Below are 26,849 nucleotides of genomic sequence, written 5' to 3'. Positions count from 1 at the left end.
CAAAGACAATTATATTGGTAATGGTAACGGGAAAGACAATTGTTATTGGTAATGGTAACGGGAAAGACAATTGTTTTGGTAATGGTAATGGAAAAGACAATTGTATTGGTAATGTAAGGACAATAATATTGGTATTGGTAATGTTAGAGGCAATTGTATAGGTAATGGTTTATGATAATGGTAACGGTTACCAGAGCGTAGCTTGCTGCAGCGTAGCCAGGCACTGCCAGAGCTTGTCCCGCTGCTGGTAGAGTCTGGCAGCGTCAGCGCTGTCGGGTTCAGCGAGCCATGCGAATTGTAGTTCCTGAAGTGCATCTATTACCTGAAAATAAGTTTATTTATACATTAAAAATATTATTCATTAATTATAAAGATATGTAAATATGTTTTGGAGATCAACATGATGTGTTACCATATATATACTAACGTAAATTGTAAGCACTCACTCAAACTAAGTAAGATTAAAAAATTTACAATATATTCATTCAAGATCTAAAACATGAGGCCGCGTATTCAATCTCAAATATTTTTCAGGTTTTGATAAAAAATCATAAATTAATTAAAAATGGTTCATGCTAAGCTCTGAATAAAATTATTTGCTTTCTGGGTTCAATACACATGGCTGCTTACCTTGTTAAAAAGTTACCCATACAAATGGTTAATTTATTAGGCGTATTCGTTATAGGCTCATTAATTGTTAAAAAACAAAGTCAGCATTTGCAGTGAGTTAAAAATTGGAAAAATCATAATTCAAATCAATCAGTTTTGGGACGAAATCCGTACGTTGAAATAGTTTTTATTTCTAACATAAACAGTTTTTTAAATTTAAAATTATTATAGTTATTCATCCCAGTAACTCGCATGATAGAGAATAAAAATCACCAAAATTGGAAGACAAATACTTCGAATATTACATTTTTTATACTTCCTCAGAGAAATTATTTCGATGTATAAAGTTTACTTTTTGGCTGAAGTTGGCTTGCAGGGTGGAATCTCCCATCCGCTTTATGACAGGCAGCTTGAGGAGCTCGGAGAGGTCAGTGGTGGCGACGGCTGTCCAGCGCTGTAAAATTTCCGCCCGCGATGCCGACAGTTTTGCGACGAGGTCTTGCCATTGACGCACGAGACTCGAACCTTCTTCCCCTTTGACCAGCCTTGTGACCAAATATTCATATTTGTGAAAGTTTGTGAGCATGTTTTTGTGCGTTAGAATCCTAGCACTGGAAATATGTCCTCGTGTGGATGCACTTGTGCGAAAATTATCCATATGCATTCCAGAATATTTCAAGATATTGTCAAGGGTGACATTTTTTCTGCTCTATAGTTAAATCGTCCGGCTTGCCATCCAGGTAAGGAAGATTAAAAAAATTGAAAGCTAACGGTTTGGTATGCGCAAATTTGATTCGAAAATAAAATTATTAAGTTTAATTCAAATTGAATTTGAGCTCTATTCTAAACATGGGTTGGACAAGCCCACATCCAGCTGTAAAAAAATATCTGTAGTATTAGAGAAAAAGAGGTTCGCATAACTCAAAGATTATCTTTATTTGCGATCAGTGCAGTGTTGAACTATTATTAATAAGAACAGATGCTCTAAATTCGAACATGTATTTAAATTTTTTCAAACGAATATACATATTTTTGCACAACCGAAGAAAGACATAAAGAAGCGCCATGTCTAACATGTAATTGTTATACACTCACGGATGCTGGAGGGCAGAGAATTTCTCGAAGACATTAGCCAAGCGACTCTCCATCTCGTAGAGCGTTTGCAGGCCGCCGGTGTGACGTGGCTGGAAACGATGCTCTGCATGGAAGATCAAAATGACTTCTAAGACAAGACAGAATTTATGTAGTAGTTAAATAAATTAACTCTTCATATTAACGCTGATTGGTTTCATTGTTTGGAAGTAGGTTGGCAATTATATTATATTTAATCAGTTGCATAGAATTTTTAAAAAGTTACTGGTCGCCAAGGGAAGATATTTTCTTTCTATTTACTACAAATAAATTTTAATTAAGATAACATTGAGATCTTACCTGCCTCATCGCCTTCAATTGGACTTTCGTCACGGAATCTCTGGTCAATCCAAGTCTCAAACGCACTCTGTAGGCACGAATTTATCCATTAGCCTCCCTAATTTTTACATTATTTATTAAACTCATACTACAGTCTAATCAGAAAATTGTGCACCATTAAGTAATTGTGAAATATTCCAATGAAACTTCGTGATTTCTAGGCAATAACAAATTTATAAATAATTTATTATTTGATTTATTTTTTCAGCGTGCTGCAATGTTCATTTAGACATATATTAGTTTTCTTTTGAATAACCACATGTTGAAGAATTCAATACTTTTAAATTAATTAGTTATTTTGATTACATTTTTCAAAGAAAATTTCACGAAAAATTATGATAATCTCGCATACAATGAATTCCTTCAAAATTCCCTTAATCTAACTTTAACTCCTCTTTCTAACTATAGAGAAATCGAATGCTCACACGTTTTTTGTAGGTTGATTTCATGCTTGCAGTATTACCAACTGGCTATGTAGATTTGATACCAATATATCAATTGATATCAATCATATTTGATATCAATTATTTCATATTATGATATTTTTCAACCATAACAATCCATTATCTGAAGAAGAATCTAACATAAAACCTTTCACAGTCTGTCTCATCGACATTAAATTTATCCCAACAATTATTCAGTGTTGCCTAACAACACAGCTTTGAAACTTTCTCGTTACATATTCAATCATAATTATGAGGATTATTCCCACCACGCATCCGAACTGAAATAACGTCGATTTGAATTTTTTTCGTCAAAATTAATTCGTTATCGACATGGATACTTATCAAAACAATCACTTTTTTTCGAAAAATCGCATCTCTTAAATGGAAATAATTTGTCCTTTACTTCTCTGCTAATATCAGTCTATCCCACTAATAGTCGTTTGTTTCATACAGCCCTCCTATAAAATTATGTACGATTGAACCACTTAGCACCTTGAGTGCCAGCAGGTCGTGCTTGACGAGCAGCAGTAGACGCGGCAGCGACGCTGCGTACTGCGTCCTCAGAGCTGGCCGCTCCACCACACTGCCTAGCAGCTGCACCACCTGCAACACAAGCCACCTGCACCACCTGCAACACAAGCCTCCTGCACCACCTGCAACACAAGCCTCCTGCACCACCTGCAACACAAGCCTCCTGCAATACAAGCAATCAAGATATTATGAATCAAAACTATCAAGGCGATATCAATTAAGAAAATCATTATTCAGAGCAAACACGCTCAATATCTAGAGTAATCGCGGCACCGTTAATTATGACAGTCAAGGCGCTATCAGTTATGGCAATCAAGGCACGATCAATTATGGCAATCAATGCACCATCTATTAAGGCAATCAAGACATCATTCACTAAGGCAGTCAAGACACCATCTACTAAGGCAATCAAGGCCCCATCTTCTAAGGCAGTCAAGGCACCATATCTACGCAGGCAGTCAAGGCACCATCTACTAAGGAAATCAAGGCACCCTCTACGAAGGCAATTAAGACACCATCCACGAAGGCAATCAAGGCAGCATCTACGAAGGCAATCAAGGCACCATATCTACGCAGGCAGTCAAGGCACCATCTACTAAGGCAATCTGGGCACCATCTTCCAAGGCAGTCAAGGCACCATATCTACGCAGGCAGTCAAGGCACCATCTACTAAGGCAATCTGGGCACCATCTTCTAAGGCAGTCAAAGCACCATCTACTAAGGCAATCAAGACACAATTCACGAAGGCAGTCAAACCGTCAAGAAGGCTGTAGGAGTCGCCGTGTCGTTGAAGGCCTGCTCCACGATGAGACTCATGCGCTGCTCCAGCTCCATGACTTTGAGCGTAAACTGTCGGTGACCGACGACGAACTCGAGCTCGTCGGGGTCCAGGCAGTCGTACGTACGGATCGAAAACGCCGAGTACGCTTCGTTGAACTCACTTGAATGATGTAAAAATAAATAATATTGTGGGGTCATGCATCAGAGTCCGCGATATGAGATTTTAAAGCCTCGTACGACAAAACGAACTGATCGAGATAAATAATTTAAATTCTCTCTTCATCAATAAACTTATCTTTCTACGTTTTAAGACTGAGGTTATTTCTACGTTTAAGACTACGCTAACATATTATTTTCAAATAGGAAGCATTAATAAATATTTGAAGTACCTACTTAATGACACAACTCGGCTATCTTTATTCACCTGAAGACAGCCGATAACTTTAGTCCCAGTTCTCTGCCTTTAGCGCCGCCGAATTCAATTCTTTCAATCTTGAGGAACTCCTTGGCGGTGGAAAAGATTTCCTTGATGTCCAAAAGACGGACGACGAAGGCGTCCAGCCGACAGAAGGCGTGGGTGGGATGGAACTCCCATGTCATGGGTTTGTGATCAGCATGGAAATAACTCGGAACCTTAGCCTGGTATTCGCTGAACAAAGTCCTGAAATGTTTTTATATTTTAAATGTTTATATTTATATATGAATAATTTAATTTAAACGTTTATATTTATATGTAAATAATTTTGATCAAGTTGATGAGTTCTTTGAGTTCTTTCATGTACACGGATAATAATATTACGTTACATATGGCTGCTGGTTTATAAACGTTTCACAAAGTAAGATGCATGACTAATTCAAAAAGTATCTTCGGCTTCAATACCTAAGGGGTAAATCTATCTATAATAACCGTTTGTTCTTCTGTCATTAAAGGCAGTGCTAGAAATCAGGAAGAATTCCGCTTTGAATTCAAGCCAGACGAATAACTCCAATTATTTTTTCCATACTCAATTGAGACAGAAATTTTAAAATTTTTATCTTGGTATTAGCATCAACAAGCTTCACCTGAACTGCTCAAACGCTGAGACGCAAGCATTTATTCGCTGCAGAGGTTCTTGTGTCTCGGCTTGGAAACCAACTGATCCGATGTATGCTCGACCCTGAGTGCCAGAAATAACATCAATCATGTCTGCAGTGGCGTTGTTTAACATTTCCGGATGAATCCTTAAAAATAAATTAATAAATAATGCTTTAGCACTAAGATACTCGAGACGAACGGAAGCGATCGGGATTTCGTTTGTGCTGCGCCTTCCATGAAGTAATCAACAAAACTGAAATTTCTGAAAAATTTCATTGTTAGTATTTTTGATCCTATGATATTAGTATCATGAACTTCCTGAATGTTATATGTATATAGTAATCCCTAAATGGTAATATTTATAATTCCCGAATGTTCTGTAATCCATCTATTTTAGTATCAGTAATCATTGAATGTTAGTATCTGTAATCCATCTATTTTAGTATCAGTAATCATTGAATGTTAGCATCTGTAATCCATCTATTTAAGTATCAGTAATCATTGAATGTTAGTATCTGTAATCTATCTATTTTAGTATCAGTAATCATTGAATGTTAGTATCTGTAATCCCTCTATTTAAGTATCAGTAATCATTGAATGTTAGTATCTGTAATCCCTCTATTTAAGTATCAGTAATCATTGAATGTTAGTGTCTGTAAGCCCTCTATTTTAGCATCAGTAATCATTGAATGTTTGTATCCGTAATAACTCTATTTTAGTATCAATAATCATTGAATATTAGTATCTGTAATCTTTCAAAGTTAGTATCTATAATCCCTAAATATCAGTATTTGTAATACACGAATTTTAGCTACAATAAGCCCCGAGACTCGCCATGGTGATGAGGAGGTTGGTGATCTCCCTGAAGAGGGTGACGATCCTGTCTCCCTTCCTGTAGCAGGGCGAGCCGCTCCACAGCAGGCAGATGGTGTGCAGCAGGGGCGCCACGTGGGGCATGGCGTCGGGCAACTCGTTTCCTGAAGAATTTATTATTAAAAATATTATGTAGAGAACATTTTTTTACCTTGCATTCGGTACCACGTCGTCTCATATGCAGATAAAATGCAATATTCAACGAAAGATAATATCTTGTCGCCTACGTATAAGAGTTACATAGACTCATAATGCATTACACTATAATATTAAATATTACAAATAAATAATATAATGTAATATTAAATATTACATATTACAATGTAATAATAAATTATGAACAATTCAATGTAGAAAACATCTTTCCAAGTATGGATGAGTCAGATTGCCTCATATAAGAATAGAATGTAATATTTAATGACTGATGTGATCTTCATGACCTTTACGCATTCATCACTTAACGACTGTTGTATAAGTAAATAATCGTTACGCATCAATCGCTTATCATGACTGTTGTATTAGTTAATTATCGTTGCTCATTAATCGTTTATAATGACTGTGGTATTAGTTAATGACCGTTGCGCATTAATAAAAAAGACTGGAAGTAGTTACGAAAATAATGTTTTTGAAGAAAACCTACGAATAAGCAATCGAAAGAAAAAACAAGCAATGTGCGTTGAACAGTAAAATTTTCATAGCACAAGAAATGTCAGGAAATGTTATCATACCTGCAAGGCTGTCCAGCATGGGGATTATTGGACCCAGGTTTAGGACGATCTCCTTTGCTTCCTTCACTCCTGCAGAAGTGTGGTGGAAACACAATAATTAAAGCAGCTTAAATGTTGTCCTTCAATATTTAAATAATATTTTTCAATTCCCTCATGACGAAATATACAAGTATACACCAACTTAAAAAAGCACACGGTCTTTCTAAACCACTTTTATAGGACAGAACTAGTTTGTCCGGAATTTATAATATTTTTTAGATTGATTATTCAAACATATCAACTTATTGGTGAATTTACTCCTAGTGTTTTTGGATGGAAAATAGGAAAATATTTCAATTAATTTCGTCGAAGCGTATCAGATTTCAGTTCAAAAAATGTTTATAATGTAAGAAACCCTACAGGAAGAAAATTTTGAAGAGATTATGACGCAATTTTAAGCATTAATTGCATGCTAACAAATGATCTAGTTGGGGTTTCGTTGATCTCCTACACGAACCCTATTATTTTTCAATTTTGCTCTCGAAAAATGGCGTTGGTGATAACGTATGAAATTACGAGTCTTATTTACGGGTTGCATATGAGCAGAAAAGTCCTAAATTATTTGAACGAGGCACAATTATTTTTATTTCAAGCCCCAATACTTCGCCTCAATAATTCGCCCCGAAAACTTCGCCCCAATACTTTGCCCCAATACTCTGCCACAATACTCTGCCCCAATACTCTGCCCCCAATACTCTGCCCCAATACTCTGCCCCAATACTCTGCCCCAATACTCTGCCCCAATAGTCCACTGACCTACTATAAACAAGAATTCAGTGGTTACCTACTTAGAAGAATTTAAACACAATACAGGCTCTCAGGCCCAACGGCCGTCCTCGAGGTCGACCTGTGGCTTTAAGTCTACCCAGTGTAGACACCCCGAAAAGAAGATCTGCCCCAATACTTTGCCCCAATACTCTGTCCCAATACTTTGCTCCAATACTTTGCTCCGATAGTTTGCCCCAATACTTTGTCCCAATACTCTGTCAATACTTTGCCCCAATACTTTGCCCCAATACTTTGCCCCAATACTTTGCCCCAATACATCACCCCAATACTTCGCCCCCAATACTTCGCCCCAAAACTCTGCCCCAGTACCAACCAATACTCAACAACGCCCGAAAATTCGCCTTAAAACATATCCCAAAAACTTCGTTAAAAGCCTTAGCTTAGGCCTACAGGTCACCACCACCCGTCGTCCCTCACGTCGAAGTCCGCCAAGCTCACCTAAAGTAACGCTGCGAGTCATGCGCTGGAAGGCTGGGAAGTAAGCAGACTCCGTCGCCTCCAGGATATTGGCCATCATTTTCACCTGCTCGCCAGAGCACCATATTTGCACTATATTTAATGAGAGGAATGGCGTATAAAAATTTTCAAGCAGGTCTATAGGCTGATTTTCTAGTCATTTCTCGGTCAGAAGAAAATTGAAATACAAGTTTGATAATTGAAAGTTCTACTGTAAATTAAGTAAGAAGGTCAATGATAGCCATCGCTATCGCTCTCACGAAAATGTCACGGCTTAGATACTCACCAATTACTAATACTTATTTAATAAATCATGCCAATAAAGGTCAAACATTTGAGCGATGTTATATTTTGTCATAGGGTGCTAAATTAAACGAAACATTCTGCCTCCATCGTTCCCTAAGTCCTATAGGAATGATATTGTTCTTCAATTACGTGTTCAAGTTATATAATTAAAATTTCACTTTCGCATGCAAACAAATCAAACAATGGATACTTAAGATAAACGATTTAGAGTTTAAGATAAATTATAATTACAGATTTACACCAATCATCACGTACGAACATTTAAATATCAACGCAGATTTCACTTAATCTGAATCCGATCGCTGATTACAGTGATCAGGTTCGATTACAAAATAGTACGATTAAAAAAATTATTGTACAGGATTTAAACACAAAATTTTAAGAAATAAAGAATAATATCCGAATAAATTAACCTTTTTATCAGTGATCAGGTTCGATTCCAAAATAGCACGATTAAAAAAATTATTGTACAGAGTTTAATTATAAAATTATAAGTAATAAAGAATAATTTCCGAATAAATTAACCTTTTTATCAGTATTCAGGTTCGATTCCAAAATAGCACGATTAAAAAATTATTGTACAGAGTTTAATTAAAAAAATTCTAACAGGTTATGAATAATTTCCGAATAAATTAACCTTTTTATCAGCGAGTTGTCGAGCGATGTGGCTGAGGTTCTTGCGTCGCAGCTTCCAGAACTTGAGCTCATCAGCAGGCACTGGGTGCTCACATGGCAGGCGGTCGCTGTCTTCCGTCACGACCTCCTCGATCTGCGCCACCCACTTGATGACGACGCCCTCGATGGCGCTCTTCAGCTGCGAGTCTGTCATCTCGCCCCTTCAGGAAGACGAAGAAAATAAAATGTGTTAATAAACTAGTTTTAGTAGAGCATAGCAGCTTTACTGCACAACTGTGCATGTACTTTAATGTATGACTTGATCACCACGCCCTCGATGGCGCTCTTCAGCTGCGAGTCTGTCATCTCGCCCCTTCAGGAAGACGAAGAGAATAAACAATACGTTAGTAAAGCAGTTTCAGAAGAGCATGACAAAAAATACGTCAATAAACCAGTTTTAGAGGAGCATCACAAAAAATACGTTAATAAACAAGTTTTAGAAGAGCATCACAAAAAAATACGTTAATAAAACAGTTTTTAGAGGAGCATGACAAAAAACTACGTTAATAAACCAGTTTCAGAAGACTATGACAAAAAATACGTTAATAAACCAGTTTTAGAGGAGCATGACAAAAAAATACGTTAATAAACCAGTTTTAGAGGAGCATGACAAAAAATACGTTAATAAACCCCTTTTAGAAGAGCATAAAAAAAGAAATACGTTAATAAACTAGTTTTAGAGGAGCATGACAAAAAAATACGTTAATAAAACAGTTTTAGAAGAGCATGACAAAAAACTGCATTAATAAAACAGTTTTAGAAGAGCATGACAAAATAAATACGCTAATAAACCACTTTTAGAAGAGCATGACAAAAACATATAACTCACTGCAGTGAGTTATATTTTTTCATATTTTCAAAAAATGTACTCACTGCAGTGAGTGACAGAGAGCGCATTTTCTCGTCGACGAAAACTTGAGGTCACGGACGTACGGACAGACAGAGAGACGGACATATGGCGAGCACAATAGTGCATTTGTTCCAGAAATGAGAAAGTGCGCTAAAATACGTTAATAAACCAGTTTTATTGGAGCATGACAAAAAAATGTAATAAACCAGCTTTAGAGGAATATGGCAGCTATACTGCACAATTGTGCATGTACTTTTGGTAGTAATACATGATTTTTTATACGTGATGCGTTGGATAGTTTGAATGCCAAATATTCTCAGATTAAATACGACAATGTAGAAGTAAACGCCAACATTCAAACGTTCTAACAAATCTTTGAATAATCCGTGTGATCTTTGAAAATTTGAAATGTATTTCTTAATATTCCGTGTAGTTAATCTTTTACTGAATTAAAGTTGACAGAAAAACCTCTGCAATAGCTTACCCATGTAATTATCTCATCTAAATACTTTACCCAAAATTTCCCCAGCAATTTAAAGCTACTATATTGTTGGCGGCTCACGTAGTGAGAGCAGTGCGCTCTGCTCTCTCTAGCTGCTCCATGCCAAAGGGCAGGGGCAGTAGAGTCTGCCCTCGGAGGTGCCCCCACATTCTGTAGACGGTACCCCTAAGCTGGTAGAGCTGGTTGCTGATATCCTCCTGCACCATGTCGGGCCAGTCGGTGCGGTTTGCCGGGTTCTCCAAAATTGGGATTATCACCTGCAACAACCGCAGACAAATCAACGAATTTTAGTGATCTATTTCAGTGATTTCCAATGTTATTGTGATTAATAGCACTCCCGGAATGATGTTGCGTTCCTTTGGTTACCCCTGTGTACCACTAATATTGACCACAATAAGTGGCTACAGTAATAAGAATAGTCATCTGTATTTTATCTTATAAAAGGCGCTCTAACGTTTTATGATCGTATAACACTTGGGGGATCGGTGCAATCATCGCGTTCAATCAAGTATTCAAAGCGTGCCATGTTTACACAATTGCATCTCCTAATATGTAGCAGTATAAATAGTATCATTTACCGTTTTTTAATACGTTAATAATAAGTGCAAGGAACATAGTCACCTACCACCTGAACATAGTCACCTACCACCTGAACATAGTCACCTACCACCTGAACATAGTCACCTACCACCTGAACAAAGTCACCTACCACCTGAAAATAGTCACCTACCAGCCACCTGAAAATAATCACCTGCCACCTGAACTCAAAGGTTGCAAGTACCTATAACTGCTCTTCGTCTACGAGTTTTGTGATATCGTATGCAGAGCAGAAAATTTGGTAGCAAAAACTTAGAATGTAATAAACGGCAGAATTATTGAATGAAGATGCATTACTGAACTAAATAAATCAGTAAAATAGCAAATTTTAAATAAGCATGTTGAATAATCCGAGTGCAGTTTTCCGATAATCGATTATTCTACTACCAGTTAGTAACAGAAACTAAGACGCAAACGGATATCATTCACCTCTTCGATGAGGGTGGATAGCTGGTCAAGAGGCTGGGGAGAAATGTCCCCAAAAATGACTCCATCCCTGACGTTGGCATCGTCTTCAGTTCTCTTCAGTAGCGGGTCTTTGGTCTTCACGAAGTAGACAGCCTTACTGCGAAGACCTGATGGTACTTCTTGTCCCGCAACTAGTTGGTTACATGCATTCTGACTCACTATCAGCTGTAGAAATAGTGAAGAATAAATATTGATTGCAACAGTGAGAACGGACTAGGATGACAGTTGTCATCTTAATGCGACGGATGACGGATAAATTTTATGATATTTTATTATGGCTGATTTGCAGCTTATTCTGCATGGAACACGTATATTCGCTGGTATTAAGAAAATATACGGCCTAGGTTCCTAGCGTATTACCTATTGTATAGAAAATCATGAGCATAACTGGCAACTGGTGAAAAAAACAGTTCTCAGAGCTCCGGAAGACAAGTCATGAGCATTACGAGCATCGGCGAGAGGCCAAACTTGGCTTACTCATCAACGCCGATAGAACTATACTATAGTATATACGGTACCATACTACCTATACACTATCCTACTATACGCATATCAAGTACAACCATCCCCCTCTCCCACAGCCATTGAACCCCTCCCCCCTTCCTGCAGCTATTGAGCCTTCATTATTTCGGTACTACACTAACTATATACAATACTACTATACACATAACAACTATTCTAGTTATAACTGACCTCGGTCTGGTCGCCATCAAGGAAGTGCAGCACAGGCTCGCTGGTGTCGGGGTGTTGTACGGCTCGCTGCCATCGGTCCGCCTTCAGCCGCAAGGACTTGTTGCAGTAGTCGCCTACGAGGCTCCAGTCCTCGCGCTCCTCAGCTGCTGCTGCCGCTGCTGCTGCTGCTGCCGCTGCCGCTGCCAAGTCAGAGGAAATATTCAATTCAAAAATAAACGATACATGCATATTGATTTCGTTAATAGAAGTCACAAACTACTTATATTCGGAAATGAAGAAAGAAAAACAGTCTTTCTGAAAAAAACATGAACGGAGTAATCTGCTTATTTGCTGGGGAAAAGTTCTATCTATTGCTTATGTGGAAATGAAGAATTAAATTTTTGGCGCTGGAGACCGTAGATGTAATACAGTGAAAAAAAAATTTTGATGGAGATTTCCTTCATTGAGTTTGCAATAATGAAACTGTCCTGAATAATTATCATGTGCCGTGAACAAGTGCAGTAGAATATTTCCTGTAAAGATTGCTTGTGAATGAAAGCATTTTCTCACATTAAATCAGAATAAATTTAACCGATTTATTCAGATCCACCAATCATGAGAATTGATTCGTGAGAAGGAGAAAATTCCATCCAGAGTTATACCTTAAAAATTTTTACGGCAAAAAAAAATCTCATATTAAATTTGAGAAGGAAATCTCATTGAATTAGTGAAGTAAGCAAGGAATCAGTCCTAAGTAGTAAGAACAATACCAGTATAAAAGACATACTAGCTAATTCGTAGTAAAGAGAATATTATTTGATAATATTTAAAAAACATGATTAGTTCATATGAAATATACAGGCATAATTAATTAAACTAACGTAGAAAGAAAGTATCTTTATCGTAGTATTTGTAGCAATTAATGTTATGAGCGTTTTAAATTTTGGAGTTGATTTTTACATTTATGGTTAATTACACTCGGTATTTAGTTACTCAACTTATTTTTTCCACTAATAAAATTATTAGCGTACGATTCATTCTACTAATATTTTTTTAGTCATGTTAGCATTCCTTCCTTATCATGTTATTTATTGTTGATTTGCCTATTTTTTTATATAAAAGTGATTAAAAATTGAGATTTTTGAATTGAATTGGTCTGCTTTACTCACCCATTACTCAGCCGCTGCTCATCTTTTCACTTGAAAGTTTTCACCGTACCAAGAAATTTTACGACTTCTGCTGCAAACTGCAGTCCTTCTTGCTTTCACAAAACACAACGTTTCTGTAAATATCACTGATGATTAGTATATTTCATTTGTTAGCCATATATGAGGTTTTTCAGTGATCCATGCACATATTAAGTAACAGTGTGAAGAAATATAAAATAAAATTTCCGGTGAAGTTAGGAACAAATTTTAAAAGCGTACGTTAAGCGCCCCCATTTGAATTAATTTGAAGTACTGCTGAAAATTTCTAGGAAGCCCTTTCAGAAATGCAAGTTTTTGTACGAAAAACTCAGACATTTGCGGTTATATATGACTTTCTGAATTCTGGAAGGGAGACTCGCGAAGGCCTTGCCAAACTCATGCAAATCCATTCCAAATGCTCAAAAAATTATCCTAGCGTTCAATTTAAGCATTTATTACGCTAATTACTCATACAACCAGAGCAACATCTGAATATCAATTTTCAATCTCTATAAACTGAATATCAATTTTCAATCTCTATAAATGCCATATGTTTTCAGTACTTAATACAACATTTTAACCGGAAGAAAATGTCCTTCACGTTTATCTTGATCACGAGCCAATAAGAAGGGTATACGTATACCTGGGTATAGCAGAGGTCATCTCAGTGTTTGGTTGGCATGGCAACACAGACGTCTTGGTTTGGGCCTCAGACGCTCGTTGTCATGACAACGAGATTAGCTAAATCCAGGCGCTACTCTAAGAAATTCCGGAGACCGATTTCTGGACGACGTTGGAATGCGACACTGAGCTAAGGAGCCAAGAGTGAGAACAGGCGATTGATCCTAAAACAGAGAACGGCATTGCTACCCAAATTTTGAAGAGCAATACCTTGTTCGCATATAGCTGTGATAATCAGAATATGATCCAATCATATTGTAAGCGCGACGGTGACTTCCGAACGCTCTTACATCAGCGCCAGTCAGACAACCAAACTTAAACCGTGCCCGGGCGTGCAGGGAAGTGAACTTGGAGGTTTTTTAGCACTTCATACGTTCATAGACAGGAAGTCACCGATGAGAACACAAGATAAACATAAAGTGAACTAGAGTGAACTCGGAATAAACACAAAATAAACCCAGCGGATGGCTCGTACTGAACCTATTGTTCGTAGTTAACCAATAAGATTCTACAAACAAAAATAATAAATAAACTTAAGATAAGGCTATAATACTTTACTTTAAATATTCCAAACAAAATAATTACACTTCACAAATATTACAGCACAAATTTAGATCTCACAATATAACTATTCACAAATATCACGCACAAATTTACATGTCACAATATAACCACTTTTCACAAAAAATCACTAACAGTGAAGCGCAATTGTGCTTCACGACTAACAGAATGAAAGTGACGCGCTTCGGATGATCAAGAACATACTTTTTCTCTAAATGAAAATACTAGTAAAATCGAAAGGCAAAAAAAAACATTAATCGAAAAATGGATACAAATTTAACAGAACAAATATGAGGAATAACTGTTGAATGATCGCAAAAAAATTATAAGGAAAATCGCGGTACAAAAATTAAAGACGCATGAGGCGCGGCTACAATATCTCGTGATACAACTTACCCTGCAGCGTCGGATTATATATGCCTCAAATTAGGTGCCCATGCAGTGAGCGGGTCTATACCAAAAAAATGCTACCTACGCGCGACCAAATATACGTCGCAGCGGGTAATGTTTTATCTCAAGTGCCGGAATGCAAATGTTACGAAGTTTGCAACCTACTTTAACACATATATTTTATTCTTGGTATGAACACAAACTTTGGAACTATTTATTTATTCGATGCTTTCTTCATATTTGTATTTTTACTTCTTTTCTTTAGAATGAGCACTGATTTCATTTAAATTTTTAACGTGAATCGGAGTGACTTGAACAGACTCTGGTAAGAACGGTAATGCATTTCCGGGAAGCCTTTTTAGCAGAGAAAAAAAGGGGAAGATTTATTTCTGTTTGTCTCTTTGCACCCGTACACTACTAATACAACAGTTAATTCAAGTTTTTTGTTTGCCAAAATCAGATTTTTTCCTATATCATGCAATTTTTGTTGGCAGAAACCATTATTATATAATAATGTTTATCTGAGCATAAAACGCCACACAGATGACGCAGTTCAGACGTTACATTATCCACATCGCGTCACGCTGACATCGTATCTGTCGATGTGAAATGTCAGCTGCAGTAAGAGTTTTTCATCAGCTCACATAGCCGACGCTTCTATGAAAATACACTTTTCTATTCTATATTCTTCCGACACTTCTATTCTATTCCATAGAAAAAAATTGTTGATAAGAAGGGATCTACAACAATTTTTCTGAATTTTATTAACGCAAATGGTAAACGAAATACTTAAAATGCTACACAGTAAATTCTTGTACACTCTCTACACCATCAATAATCTCATCTCTACTAATATCTGTCTAGGAAACTGTATTCACTTTGAATAAATAATGCAAATAACTGTCAACTCTTGGCCTCGAATATATTGTCTCAAAAGCGGCTGAGATTTTTCCTAATCGAACAGGTGACATCCAACCTTCTCGCTTTGCCGGTGATTTAAGCAGGTGGTCTTGTAGCTGCACTACATCATCAACACGGCATCCAACGTAATGTAAGTGGAGCAGTAATGAACAATATTGCATAACTATCCAGATAAAAATATATAAATATATACAAATTCGTCGTCAAATTTCGCTCGTTACTTGTTTTTAACGTGGGCTTTTAACGTGGACTTTCAACCCGCCATCCTAAGTTTAGCGATTAATTTATAATTAAAATCGATGACCCTAAATGAGATAGAAATTCGTAATGAAGAGTATTTTTCAGGTCAAAATCCGTGTAAAGGTATTGCTTTAATTATGAATGATTGTGTAACTTCGCAGATACTGGAGACCGGGTTGAGGTCATGTTATGTAATAAGATTTATTGAATGAAATTGACACGAAAGCTTATGTCAAATTAAATCTGTTTACTGGGAGGGCAATATAATGTGTGGTGTAATAAATTAACCACTTCTACGAATATGACGATAATAACCAATCGTTACCACGTCACATTGCGCCTCGAATGTTCTGAAAAAGTCACTGCTGAAATATTCATTATATACGCGCCAAGAAACTGACTTGCATGATATTTTGTTTCAAAACAAAATCCTATTATGATTGTTTATAAATCCTATAATAGGCCCAAATTACTACAATTTTATTACTATTCTCAATTACAAACAATGGTCAGCTAGCTGCATTGTGCCTGCGATATTTAAAATTTATTATGTATTAATAATTGATACTCATACGCCTACGCTGTCGCAAAATCAAATTTCAACCAAACCAGCATTAATTATTAAAGTCACTAACCCTTCATTGTCCTGTGACAAATGAAACATTGTTCTGCCCATAGAAACATTTAAAATTGTGCTGCTAACCAGCATCATTTATTAAAACCATCAACTTTTCATTGCCGGGGAAAAAAAAGAAACATTCTTCTGCCCATAAAAACATTTAAAATTTTGCTACAAACCAGCATCAATTATTAAAACCATCAACTTTTCATTGCCGGGGAAAATGAAACATTGTTCTGCCCATAGAAACATTTAAAATTGTGCTGCTAACCAGCATCATTTATTAAAACCATCAACTTTTCATTGCCGCTGAAAAAAGAAACATTGTTCTGCCCATAGAAACATTTAAAATTGTGCTGCTAACCAGCATCAATTATTAAAACCATCAACTTTTCATTCCCGGGGAAAAAAGAAACATTGTTCTGCCCCATAGAAACATTTAAAATTGTGCTGCTAACCAGCATCATTTATTAAAACCATCAACTTTTCATTGCCGCTGAAAAAAGAAACATTGTTCTGCCCATAGAAACATTTAAAATTGTGCTGCTAACCAGCATCAATTATTAAAACCATCAACTTTTCATTCCCGGGGAAAAAAATAAACATTGTTCTGCCCAAATAAAAATTTAAATTTATGCCGCATCAGGCGATCATCGGCGGTTGTTCTGCTGGCGGCCGCCCTCGCCAGCCTCGCGGTGGCGCAAGACACGCGGCCAGACTGGCAGCCTCGCTTCCTCGGCCAGACCAACCTCAGGGTATTGAGTCTTGGTCACTTGTGAGGGATATGGTCCCCTACGAGTCACTCTTCGTGGGGGACTGATTAAAATGGTCTAATTAACGAGATAATATGGTTTAAGTTGCGAAGGACTAAGGTTTGAGTAGCGAGGGACAATGGTTTGAGTAGCGAGGGACAATGGTTTTAGTAGCAAGGGACTAATATTTAAGTAGCTAGGGACTACGGTTTATGTAGCGAGGGACTATGGTTTAAGTAGCGAGGAAGTATGGTTTAGGTAGCGAGGAACTATGATTTGAGTAGCGAGGAACTATGGTTTAGGTAGCGAGGGGATTTGATTTAAGTAGCGAGGGACTATGGTTCAAGTAGCGAGGAACTATGTTTTAAGTAACGAGGTATAATACTAGGATTTCAGAAGCGAAGAACTATGGTTTAAGTAGCTAGGGACTAGGATTTAAGTAGCTAGGAACTATGTTTTAATTTAAAGAGGGACTAGAATTTAAGAATCGAGGAACTAGGGTTTAAGCAGCGAGGGACTAGGATTTAAGTAGCGAGGAACTATGTTTTAAGTAACAAGGGACTAAGATTCATGTAGCGAGGAACTATGTTTTAAGAAACGAGGTACTAGGATTTAAGAAGCGAGGAACTATGGTTTAAGTAGTGAGGGACTAGGATTTAAGTAACAAAATCTCCCAGAAGTTTGGCAATATATAATAATATTATTAGTACTCATCGCAAGTTAAAGGGCACCACACAAGCTGCCGCAATAATGCCGAATATTGCCGAGCATTCAGTTCATGGGTGAATCGGCTGAAAGAACTTTTGAATTACTGACAACACATTTCTTCTAATATCTATTACGTGGGCAGCTAAAATTTTGAATTAATGCAATAATTTTTTTAGCAAGTTACCATGGTAGAAGATAGTGCGAATAACTTTTGATGTGATTTACGTATCTCCAGCATGCAGCCTTCATGGAGCTGTACTTCAGTGAAGACGATTCCCTTGAATATGAAGATAGATGGACGCTCTACATTTCCAGATTTGACCCAGCCACAGTAGGCCAGGTAACAAATTTTTTAATAATACATTATCAACCCGCATTTATACGGATAATTTCGAAAAAATACGTTCAATTAATGTTCATCAGACTGTCACGTGAGTGAGCACAAATTATTTCTATATGTATAGGTAATTTGTACGAAATAACAATTATACTGAACGACATATTATTTAAGATACATAAATTTTTGCAGAATATTTCGTTAACATGTGAACAAAACAAGTAGGAAAAAAATCTGTGCATAGCTTCATATTAGCGTTTCAATGTGCGAGTCTATTATATTGCTTCAATGTTATGTCCAAATCAATAACAGAGCACGGAAGAACTGGTGGTATCCTAAATAATTGTATATATAAATCTAAGCATTTTGATTAGATATGCATAAATTACGATGCAGTGATGCACTCATATCATTCTATTGAAGCTTCTTTTCAATGTCTCAAATACTGATAGAAATAGGGATCAGTGCATAAACTTAAGAGAAAATTTAGATACAGATAACAGTTGTAATGGGAATAAATATCATGTGATACGTAGCAACATTGAAATAATTGTACATGATACATAACAAGATGAATCATGCAGTACGATGAGAATTACTACAGGAAATGAAAACGCATAATTCATAACATAACACATTATAAATAACAACAAGAACCATGCAGTACGATGAGAAGTACAACATGAAATAAAAACACATGATACATAACATAATACATGATAAATAACAACAAGAACCATGCAGTACGATGAGAAGTACTACATGAAATAAAAACACATGATACATAACATAACACATGATAAATAACAACAAGAACCATGCAGTACGATGAGAAGTACTACATGAGGTCGCCTGGTCGGTTCCTGGACACGGTGGCAGACTGGGGCCGCAACAACATCGAGGTGCTCGACGTCTCTGCGTACTGGCCTAACAACCCCGACTACCTGCCCAGTCAGTTCATGTATTATCTTCATACAACGCTCGGTATTTTGGTAACATTACTGCAATTCTCCACCTGCTGTCTGTTGATATGTCATAATATCACCACCTGCTGTCTGTTGATATGTCATTTTTAGACAATATATTTCATTATTATATCATTGTTATAACATCATTATAGCATAGATCACCATGTATACTCGAAAAAATCTTTATTATGTTCTTCGAAGCTTAACAACCACATTTATTTTTTTTAAGATTTTTTTCCCAAAACTGAATTCCAAAATTAGTATAAATGATTAAGTTGATCCAACTTACCAATGGGGATATGAATTATATTATCATTAAGTCTTTCTGGCCAATTAATCTGATTCCCTCACTTGGATGAGTGCAGGCTCGGTAGCGGGGGCAGAGGGCATCGTTTGGACCTCCGGTTTTCTGGTGACAGGCAAGACCGACGGGCAGCTGCAGCTTTACGACACGACGAAGGAACCTCCGCTGGGACCTTACAACATCGCCAGCAGCGACACCGTCAGTATTCCTTGAACTCGGTTACGATGTACACAAGTGCTCAACTATGTTGAGTATTATTACGAGTATATGCGGAACTGCGTGACGTATTTTATTTACTTGTTGCTGTCCCGTTGTCAGTGTGCGGGTAACTCAATTATTATGGCAATGCACGTATAACTAAGCTGCGCTTCGACATGGCTGAAACTCAGTTAGCAATTATAAAATAAAGATAATAGGTTTCTATTCTTTCAACAGGTGAATTTTAATGTAAATAAAACAGGTGAATTTTAATGTAAATAAAAATTGTGTTCCTGTAAAATCAGTTAGTGGTTCTAGTGTAAAGCTTTCTGACGAGCTATATCAAGCCCAAGAGGTCATCTAATAAAATCTGGCGTATGGTTATTGAAGTAAAAGTCTAAGTCGAAATGTTGCTCGTGTATGCGATGAGAGTTTTATACTGGATCGCATTTTGTCTTGATACGTCGCTATGCCTGACCAAAGATCTAAATATGATGCTGAGAGGACAGGTTCTTAAAAGCTGTTCCGAATAACATTATTTTGCATTAACTTGCATACTTCTGATAATATGAGGTATTTTGTACTGGAATTGATGTCGTTCATTTTTTGCACGTAGTAGATAAAAAAGCATAAGAATAGAGTTGTAGAAACTATATGACCGAATTTCCGTTTTTATATTTTTTACGTTTGTGCCTACAGGAAGACTGGTCGTATCACCGTTGCCTATGGAAAGACATGGACAACGACGGAGATCTTGATGCCCTCACTGCACGCTTCCATCTTCCTCTTGTTGGTGGGATTTAGTGCTAATATTCGATCTCGTTATGTTGATGATAATGATTAAAACAATAGCGGTGTCAGCATTGAAGATTGAACTAGCTTCGATTCTGAACCTTGTAGAATTTTTTACAGCAGCGCTTCGATTATCAAACACTCAACTCATTGCTTAAATTTTGATTATCTGAATTTAACTATATTGTCATCGTTCCAGGTTCAACACAAATGCAAAGATAACGAATAACAGCATCTCACTTATTCAATAGTCCTATGACTCTTTACTGTAATTCTTTATTCTTTCGTCACATAGAAGTACGCAACACGCAACGAATGAACAACAAGATCAAATAAATGACAAAAAAATCCTAGTGAATGCCCATACAAGCTGAACAGCTTTGCAGGTGACAAAGAGGACAGGCGAGAAAGGCGGCACATGACTTTATTAAATGATACTGGGATAATAACAAGTAAACATAATGGTACCAAATACATACTATTATACAGCTACCCATAAAACTTTTGACCGTAGATCACTAAACAATAAACTTAATATTGGGAAAATCGACATTGCGCTTATTAATACTTCACTGATTAATACTTTTCAATACTTTACCATATGAATTTCACTCATACTACTACAGGGTCCGCCATATTTATGGCAACGCATGTTTTTCGTTATTTCTCAATGAAACAAACAGGTGCATTGTTTTTTTTATTGGATGAGCTAGTAGCCAAGAATTACCTAAACAATTCTCAGACATATTTCAATATGACCACCCTTATTTTTAATGACGGCCTCCAATCTACGCGGGAAAGCTTCACAGGAGACACGCAGCATTTCTTGAGGAAACAAGTCCCATTCACGTGTCAATTTAGACTCTAAACTATCCAAAAAATCATGAGGTGTTCTGCAGACCCTACTCCCTAAAATAGCCCATACAGAAAAGTCGAGACGATTCAAATCAGGGCTTCTAGAGGGCCATTCATTTTTGGCTAATGAGCGCTGGGATGTGACTCTGAATTCACTTTTGGGTCATGTTTGAGAAACTCCGTGTTGAGCCGTTGAAGTGTTTACGGGCCTAATGTAACAACACAGCTTCCAAAATGTCCGAAATGTATCGCTGACTGTTCAATTTCACTCCTGAGGGGACAAAAACGAGTGGGGGCCTCCCAGTGGTGGTTAACGCGACCCAAACCATCACGGACATGGGATTTTGACGTGTTGCTGTTATATATGGTTGCCACAGATCCATCCCGACTCCAAACTCCAAACTGAACACCAAGTTGGGAGCGTGCCATCCTCAATGAGATCCAGAATGTGCTGGCATCTTTCGAGCCTCATTCGTTCATGACGGTCTGTTAGTTCATGCCTTGTTTGCATTTTGTAAGGGGAGGTTTTGAGGTCATCTTTGAGGACTCTATACACATTGATGTCGGACTGACTCCTGCTTCTGCAGCCAACTTTGCAGCTGAGCTACGTGGGTTTCTCCTTAACTTCTCCCTCGTGTTTTTTACCAATTGTTTTGTGCGGACACTTCGTTTCCTTCCTTGACCAGGTCGATTGCATGCTTCACCAGTTTCCTTGAATTTTTTACCACCCTCCACACAGTTTCACGACGAATTTGTAGCTTGTTTTGCAATGACTGAATTACTCTCGCCCTTTTCATGAAGGGTTACAATTGCATTTCTATCTACTGCCATAAGTAGGCCTAATAGTATATTTAGACACCTTAGACTTCTGCAATATAAAATAGATGAATTAATAGATGATATTAAGCTTCATTATAAAAGAAAAGTCTCCTAGAAACCAATTTATTTTTATATAGAAAACATCCATTGCTATAAATATGGCGGACCCTGTAATTTAATAAATAGAAGATGGTAATTTTCAACCGCAAAAGCACGACTTTGCAAAAAGGAGAAATTAAGGGCGGTACTTTATAGCTTTTAAAATTAGTATTTTGTAAAAGGGCAATAAAGGTGATTTGCAGCTATGAAAGGAATCATGCCTTGGCGAAAACGAATAGAAAAGCAGTGATTTGCAATCGTGAAAGACACTACTTTGATAGAAGGAAATGGAAGGTGCTTTTTGGAAACCATGGATTTTCACGTATTGATTTTCATACGTAAAAGGTACGACTTTGTAAAAAGAGGAAATTATAGCTCTATTAGAAAGTCTTAGGGAGTTCCAGGCGACATATGGACCTGAACGCAGCCTGACCAAGTTCATGTTAGAGTCCGAGGTCACTAACATCGAAGTCTGCTCTGTGGTTATTACTCGACCAAAACGCTGTGCATTCATAATTCCCATTTAGGCCTCGTTAACAAGATATCACCTCATGTCAGCTAATCCCTTAATAAGTAAATGTCATCCATTGACTTATGTATTGACTACCATGTAAATAACATTACTTCTATTTAGATATATGGTCTACAGAGTGTACATTATGCACGTAACGACGAATATGTGGACACCAATAATTTTGATAATAGTTCTCTGTCTAGTCGACACGCAGTCCCTGCTCATTACTACCCAGTGTGATAAAAAGTACGACTGGTATGTAGCGGCTTAAGCATTTATTAGGCCGTAGGCCTGTCGCCGATCCTTAACATCGCAGAACATTTACAGCTTGTTGTGGTCTCGAACACTCAACTCGCTGCCTCAGTTTTGCTTTGCCTAACCGACCGGCCTCCTTGCCGAATTCTAACCAGAAACTGGCACACAGGGCTGGGGTTAAACCCGCACCTCTTAACTCAATCCTGGTACTCTGAACTGTAACCACTGGGCAACCCTGCCACATTGGTTGCACTCACCCCTGCCCACTCAATTATTTTTCAATTATTTCGCAGGCCAAGTGCTGCACGATGTCATGTACTACGAGAACACGGGCACGGGCTTTAGCGAGGGGTGGCCGGAACACGTCATTTCAAGCGCGGGTGGTGACGTACATTTCGCCCCCGTCACGCTCAGCGCTGGAGGCCGCGACTACGACTGCATCGTCTTGGGAGAGTTCTTCGAGCAGCGACTAAGCATCTTGTGGACTGACAGTCCCGACAACGACTGGACCGACCCATCAATGGTAACAATCTTGATCACTTTCATTAACAGTCTAAGGCAACAATCTCGTTTAGTTTAATCAATAAGGAACAGTGCTATGACTGATAGCAACACACTAAGGTGCTGATAAGTTGGTCGTGCTCGATGCATTAAGATATTCTATTTGCTGCCACGGATTGAGCCAAACAAAATTTAATGTTACTGACTTCCTCCGTTTTACCGTTGTTTTCCCTGACCGGAGTCACCGTTCAAACATTCATGAATAAAAGAATTATTTTAATGTACTAATTTCAGATCAACTACAGAGTCATTAACCCGACCGCCGGGCAAACCTTCGATGTTCTCATCGACGACTTCAACAGAGATGGCACTCTGGAAATCATGTCGACTGAGTACAAAACCGACGTGGGACTGGGACAAGTTACCGTTTACTTCTTCCCCGCCGACTTCAGGTCCGGAGACCCGGTTAAAGTCCCTCTCAATTGTTTTGCTTGACTCATTAAAAAACGCTAAATTTCATCCTATAAGGTCTCCTTCAAATGCATATATGCCACGTGCAGCGTTATTATAAATTATAATACGCATAGCACTCCAAGAGAATAAATAAGTATATTTATTCGATAGAAAACTAAAATGCACGTACTGATTCGGATCCAAACTGAATACCACCATGTACGGTAGGTGTTTCAGTGCTGAATGGTTTACAATTTTAGCTATAATCACTCGCTTCATTCACTGCACCACATGTATCCTTAGTTTCATTCACAGTAATAAATTGAAATATCCACCGCAAAATTAGTTTGAAATTAAATCTTTAAAACTTATGAAGTCTATCCTATACTTTGTTTCAAACCTAATTGAATTTAGACATGCATCGCATAATTCAAGGTTATTATGTCCAATACAGTTTATATTTGTGACATTGACAATGTACCAAGTCTAAAAAGGTTTAATGGTTTAGGTTTATTGATTATAAAGGTTTATTTGATTTACCTCCGAATGAAACTTAGTATAACTAATTTTAATATGTCCTTACCGCTACAGAACTGATGACTTCGCGAGCGTGGTCGTTGCAGACAACTTCATACCTAACCCAATAGTAGGTGGACAGAGCATGTCGCCAGGTACGCCCAAAACTTACTACCCCAGCGCTGCCTATGCCAACGAACTTGAAACTGATGGCTTGTAAGTATGGATTGAAACTCTCTACGATGTACACAAGTGCACATATATGTTGAGTATTTAGTATATGTGGAATTGCATAACATATTATTATTGCGCAACGTATTATTGGTAATTATTTCCTTGTTGCTGTTAGTTGTCAGTATAAGGGTAACTCAATTACAATTGCAGTGCACGTAAAAATGTGCTGCTATTCAATTTGGCTGAAATGAACTTGGAACTGATGGATTGTGAGTCAGGTCTTATCGTTATCAGATAAAACGTATATATTAAGCTTGTTTGTAAATCAACTCCAACATTCTGATGAGTAGCAAGAATTATATCAATATAAAGAAGCATTAATTTAACTTCTGTGGATATATGACATTACCACCATATGAAAATATCACGCTAACCAAGTTCAATAGCCCGTTTATATTATTACGGGATGTTGAATATGTTGGAAACTGACCAGGCAGTGAATGTTCTTTACCATATCTTCCCAGATATTCATTCATATCTTTCAGTAAATTTGAACTAATCATCAAAGTGATCTCAGAAGACAATTCAATGAAACTTGTCAACCGAATTACGTCTCCACGTCTGCATAATCCGTAGAATTTCTGTGCAATTGCATTCATATGGCGTATAATGTCTGTACGTCTGGGTAAAACGTTAAATGCCTCAACGTCAGTCTAAAAAAGTCTCTTAGCATTGTAGACTGTTTCATTTTTACTGTGAATTGTTACACAACAGCAAGTTAGCACCATACGAGCTTTACCTCTAAACTACGTACTTCTCAATTCTGGAGTATCCTATCGTAACCTTTAATCAATCACTCAGAGCAAACCTTACTCATGCCACAAATGGATGTAGGTTATTTATAATCAAAAATACATTGTCATACTGGAGTTCACCCAAGGTTCACGTTTCTTGACGATAGAATTAAAAACTGTTGTAGGCATAACAATGCACATTCATTCAGTGACATATGTTAAGTTCGTTATATCCCCCAATAAATAAAACTTCCAGATATCAAAGATAGTTTAACAAAATTATCAATTTAAATTTATTGCAGACCGCACAAGCCATGGATCCTGCTGTCGGGAGACGACGACGGTCGCATGTACATTCTTTATCCTGACACCGAGGTCCGCGATGACTGGACCTACCGCAAGAACATCCTCGTCGACACCCTGGACACCACAGTGGGTGAGTGACTAATTCTTATAACGACATCAAAGTCGACAACGACTGGACCTACCGCAAGAACATCTCTGTCGACACCCTGAACACCACCGTGGGTGAGAGACGGAACCTTTATCTCAGGGCACCAAGGTCTGTAACGACTGGACATACCGCAAGAACATCCTCGCCGACACCATGGACACCACAGTGGGTGAGTGACGAATTATTCGTCCCACGACATCAAAGTCTGCAACGACTGGACCTATGCCGACAGAACATCCTTTTCGACACCATGGACACCACAAGCAGTGGGTAAGGGAATAATTATGCGTTCCACTACAATCCAGGCCAAGCCATGGCATAGACGAAACCGATTGTCAACTCATTATATTATACACATGGCATGAAAAATAACACCATGGCCTCTTGTATTGTCATGTTCCAATAACTACATACATAACTTTTGGGACAGAATAAAAATGGCTCGCAGCTGTCATTCGACAGTAGGCCTCATGAATAACCGAACGAATACTTCATAAAAAAATTACTGCACACTTTTTTATGAAATGTCGTTTTTTCGAATTTTTATGACCCTGAAATCATGAAATCACTCTATCATGAGGAAAGCAATTGTAATTCAAGACACAAATTAAAATTTTCATTTCCAGCAATAAGCCAATAACCGTATAGCATCAAAGTGCTTATTTGTGTAAGTTCACCTCCTATAGTTCTCTACAGAATGATTTTACCACTAACAGGCAAAATGGCGCATGGCGACATCGATAACGACGGATACGAGGAGATTATCGTTGCAGGCTACAGCGCTGGCCAGCTATACGTGTACACGTATGCTCCTTGATGAGTACAAGTACATATGCGTTCTCCAAATCGATTCATTAACCCAAGCACATCCCGAGTTGATGCAAATGCTTC

At 37.7% G+C, this 26,849-nt stretch overlaps 2 protein-coding genes across 2 annotated transcripts in view; one reads left to right on the top strand and one right to left on the bottom strand.

Moving 5' to 3' along the window:
• The window catches only part of LOC108676290 (dynein beta chain, ciliary-like), a 90,112-nt gene extending 76,356 nt beyond the window's left edge, over positions 1-13,756 (bottom strand). Inside the window, exons 1-18 of the mRNA XM_047881981.1 lie at positions 13,697-13,756; positions 13,036-13,148; positions 11,888-12,066; positions 11,156-11,359; positions 10,190-10,386; positions 9,037-9,090; positions 8,740-8,938; positions 7,779-7,863; positions 6,513-6,581; positions 5,746-5,888; positions 4,899-4,993; positions 4,261-4,497; positions 3,813-3,996; positions 3,018-3,128; positions 2,041-2,107; positions 1,705-1,807; positions 962-1,154; positions 192-322 (exon numbers count right to left, since the gene is read on the bottom strand). Coding sequence (XP_047737937.1) covers positions 192-322; positions 962-1,154; positions 1,705-1,807; positions 2,041-2,107; positions 3,018-3,128; positions 3,813-3,996; positions 4,261-4,497; positions 4,899-4,993; positions 5,746-5,888; positions 6,513-6,581; positions 7,779-7,863; positions 8,740-8,938; positions 9,037-9,090; positions 10,190-10,386; positions 11,156-11,359; positions 11,888-12,066; positions 13,036-13,039 — 2,255 coding nt within the window. The 5' untranslated portion in view covers positions 13,040-13,148; positions 13,697-13,756. The remainder of the gene's footprint in view (positions 1-191; positions 323-961; positions 1,155-1,704; positions 1,808-2,040; positions 2,108-3,017; positions 3,129-3,812; positions 3,997-4,260; positions 4,498-4,898; positions 4,994-5,745; positions 5,889-6,512; positions 6,582-7,778; positions 7,864-8,739; positions 8,939-9,036; positions 9,091-10,189; positions 10,387-11,155; positions 11,360-11,887; positions 12,067-13,035; positions 13,149-13,696) is intronic.
• Positions 13,757-15,684: 1,928 nt separating this feature from the next.
• On the top strand, positions 15,685-26,800 carry LOC108676292. Its single transcript, XM_018164353.2, has 11 exons — positions 15,685-15,736; positions 17,112-17,220; positions 18,161-18,265; positions 19,087-19,213; positions 19,596-19,732; positions 20,432-20,525; positions 23,360-23,589; positions 23,862-24,019; positions 24,612-24,752; positions 25,807-25,940; positions 26,675-26,800. Coding segments are annotated over exons 1-11 (1,338 nt in total). The 5' UTR covers positions 15,685-15,734; the 3' UTR covers positions 26,776-26,800.
• The last annotated feature ends 49 nt before the right edge of the window (positions 26,801-26,849 follow it).

Source organism: Hyalella azteca, unplaced genomic scaffold (assembly GCF_000764305.2).
Source record: "Hyalella azteca isolate HAZT.00-mixed unplaced genomic scaffold, Hazt_2.0.2 contig9352, whole genome shotgun sequence".
NCBI lineage: Eukaryota > Metazoa > Arthropoda > Malacostraca > Amphipoda > Hyalellidae > Hyalella > Hyalella azteca.
The sequence above is the reverse complement of the archived record's forward strand: the minus strand, read 5'-3'. Positions and strand labels throughout refer to the sequence as shown.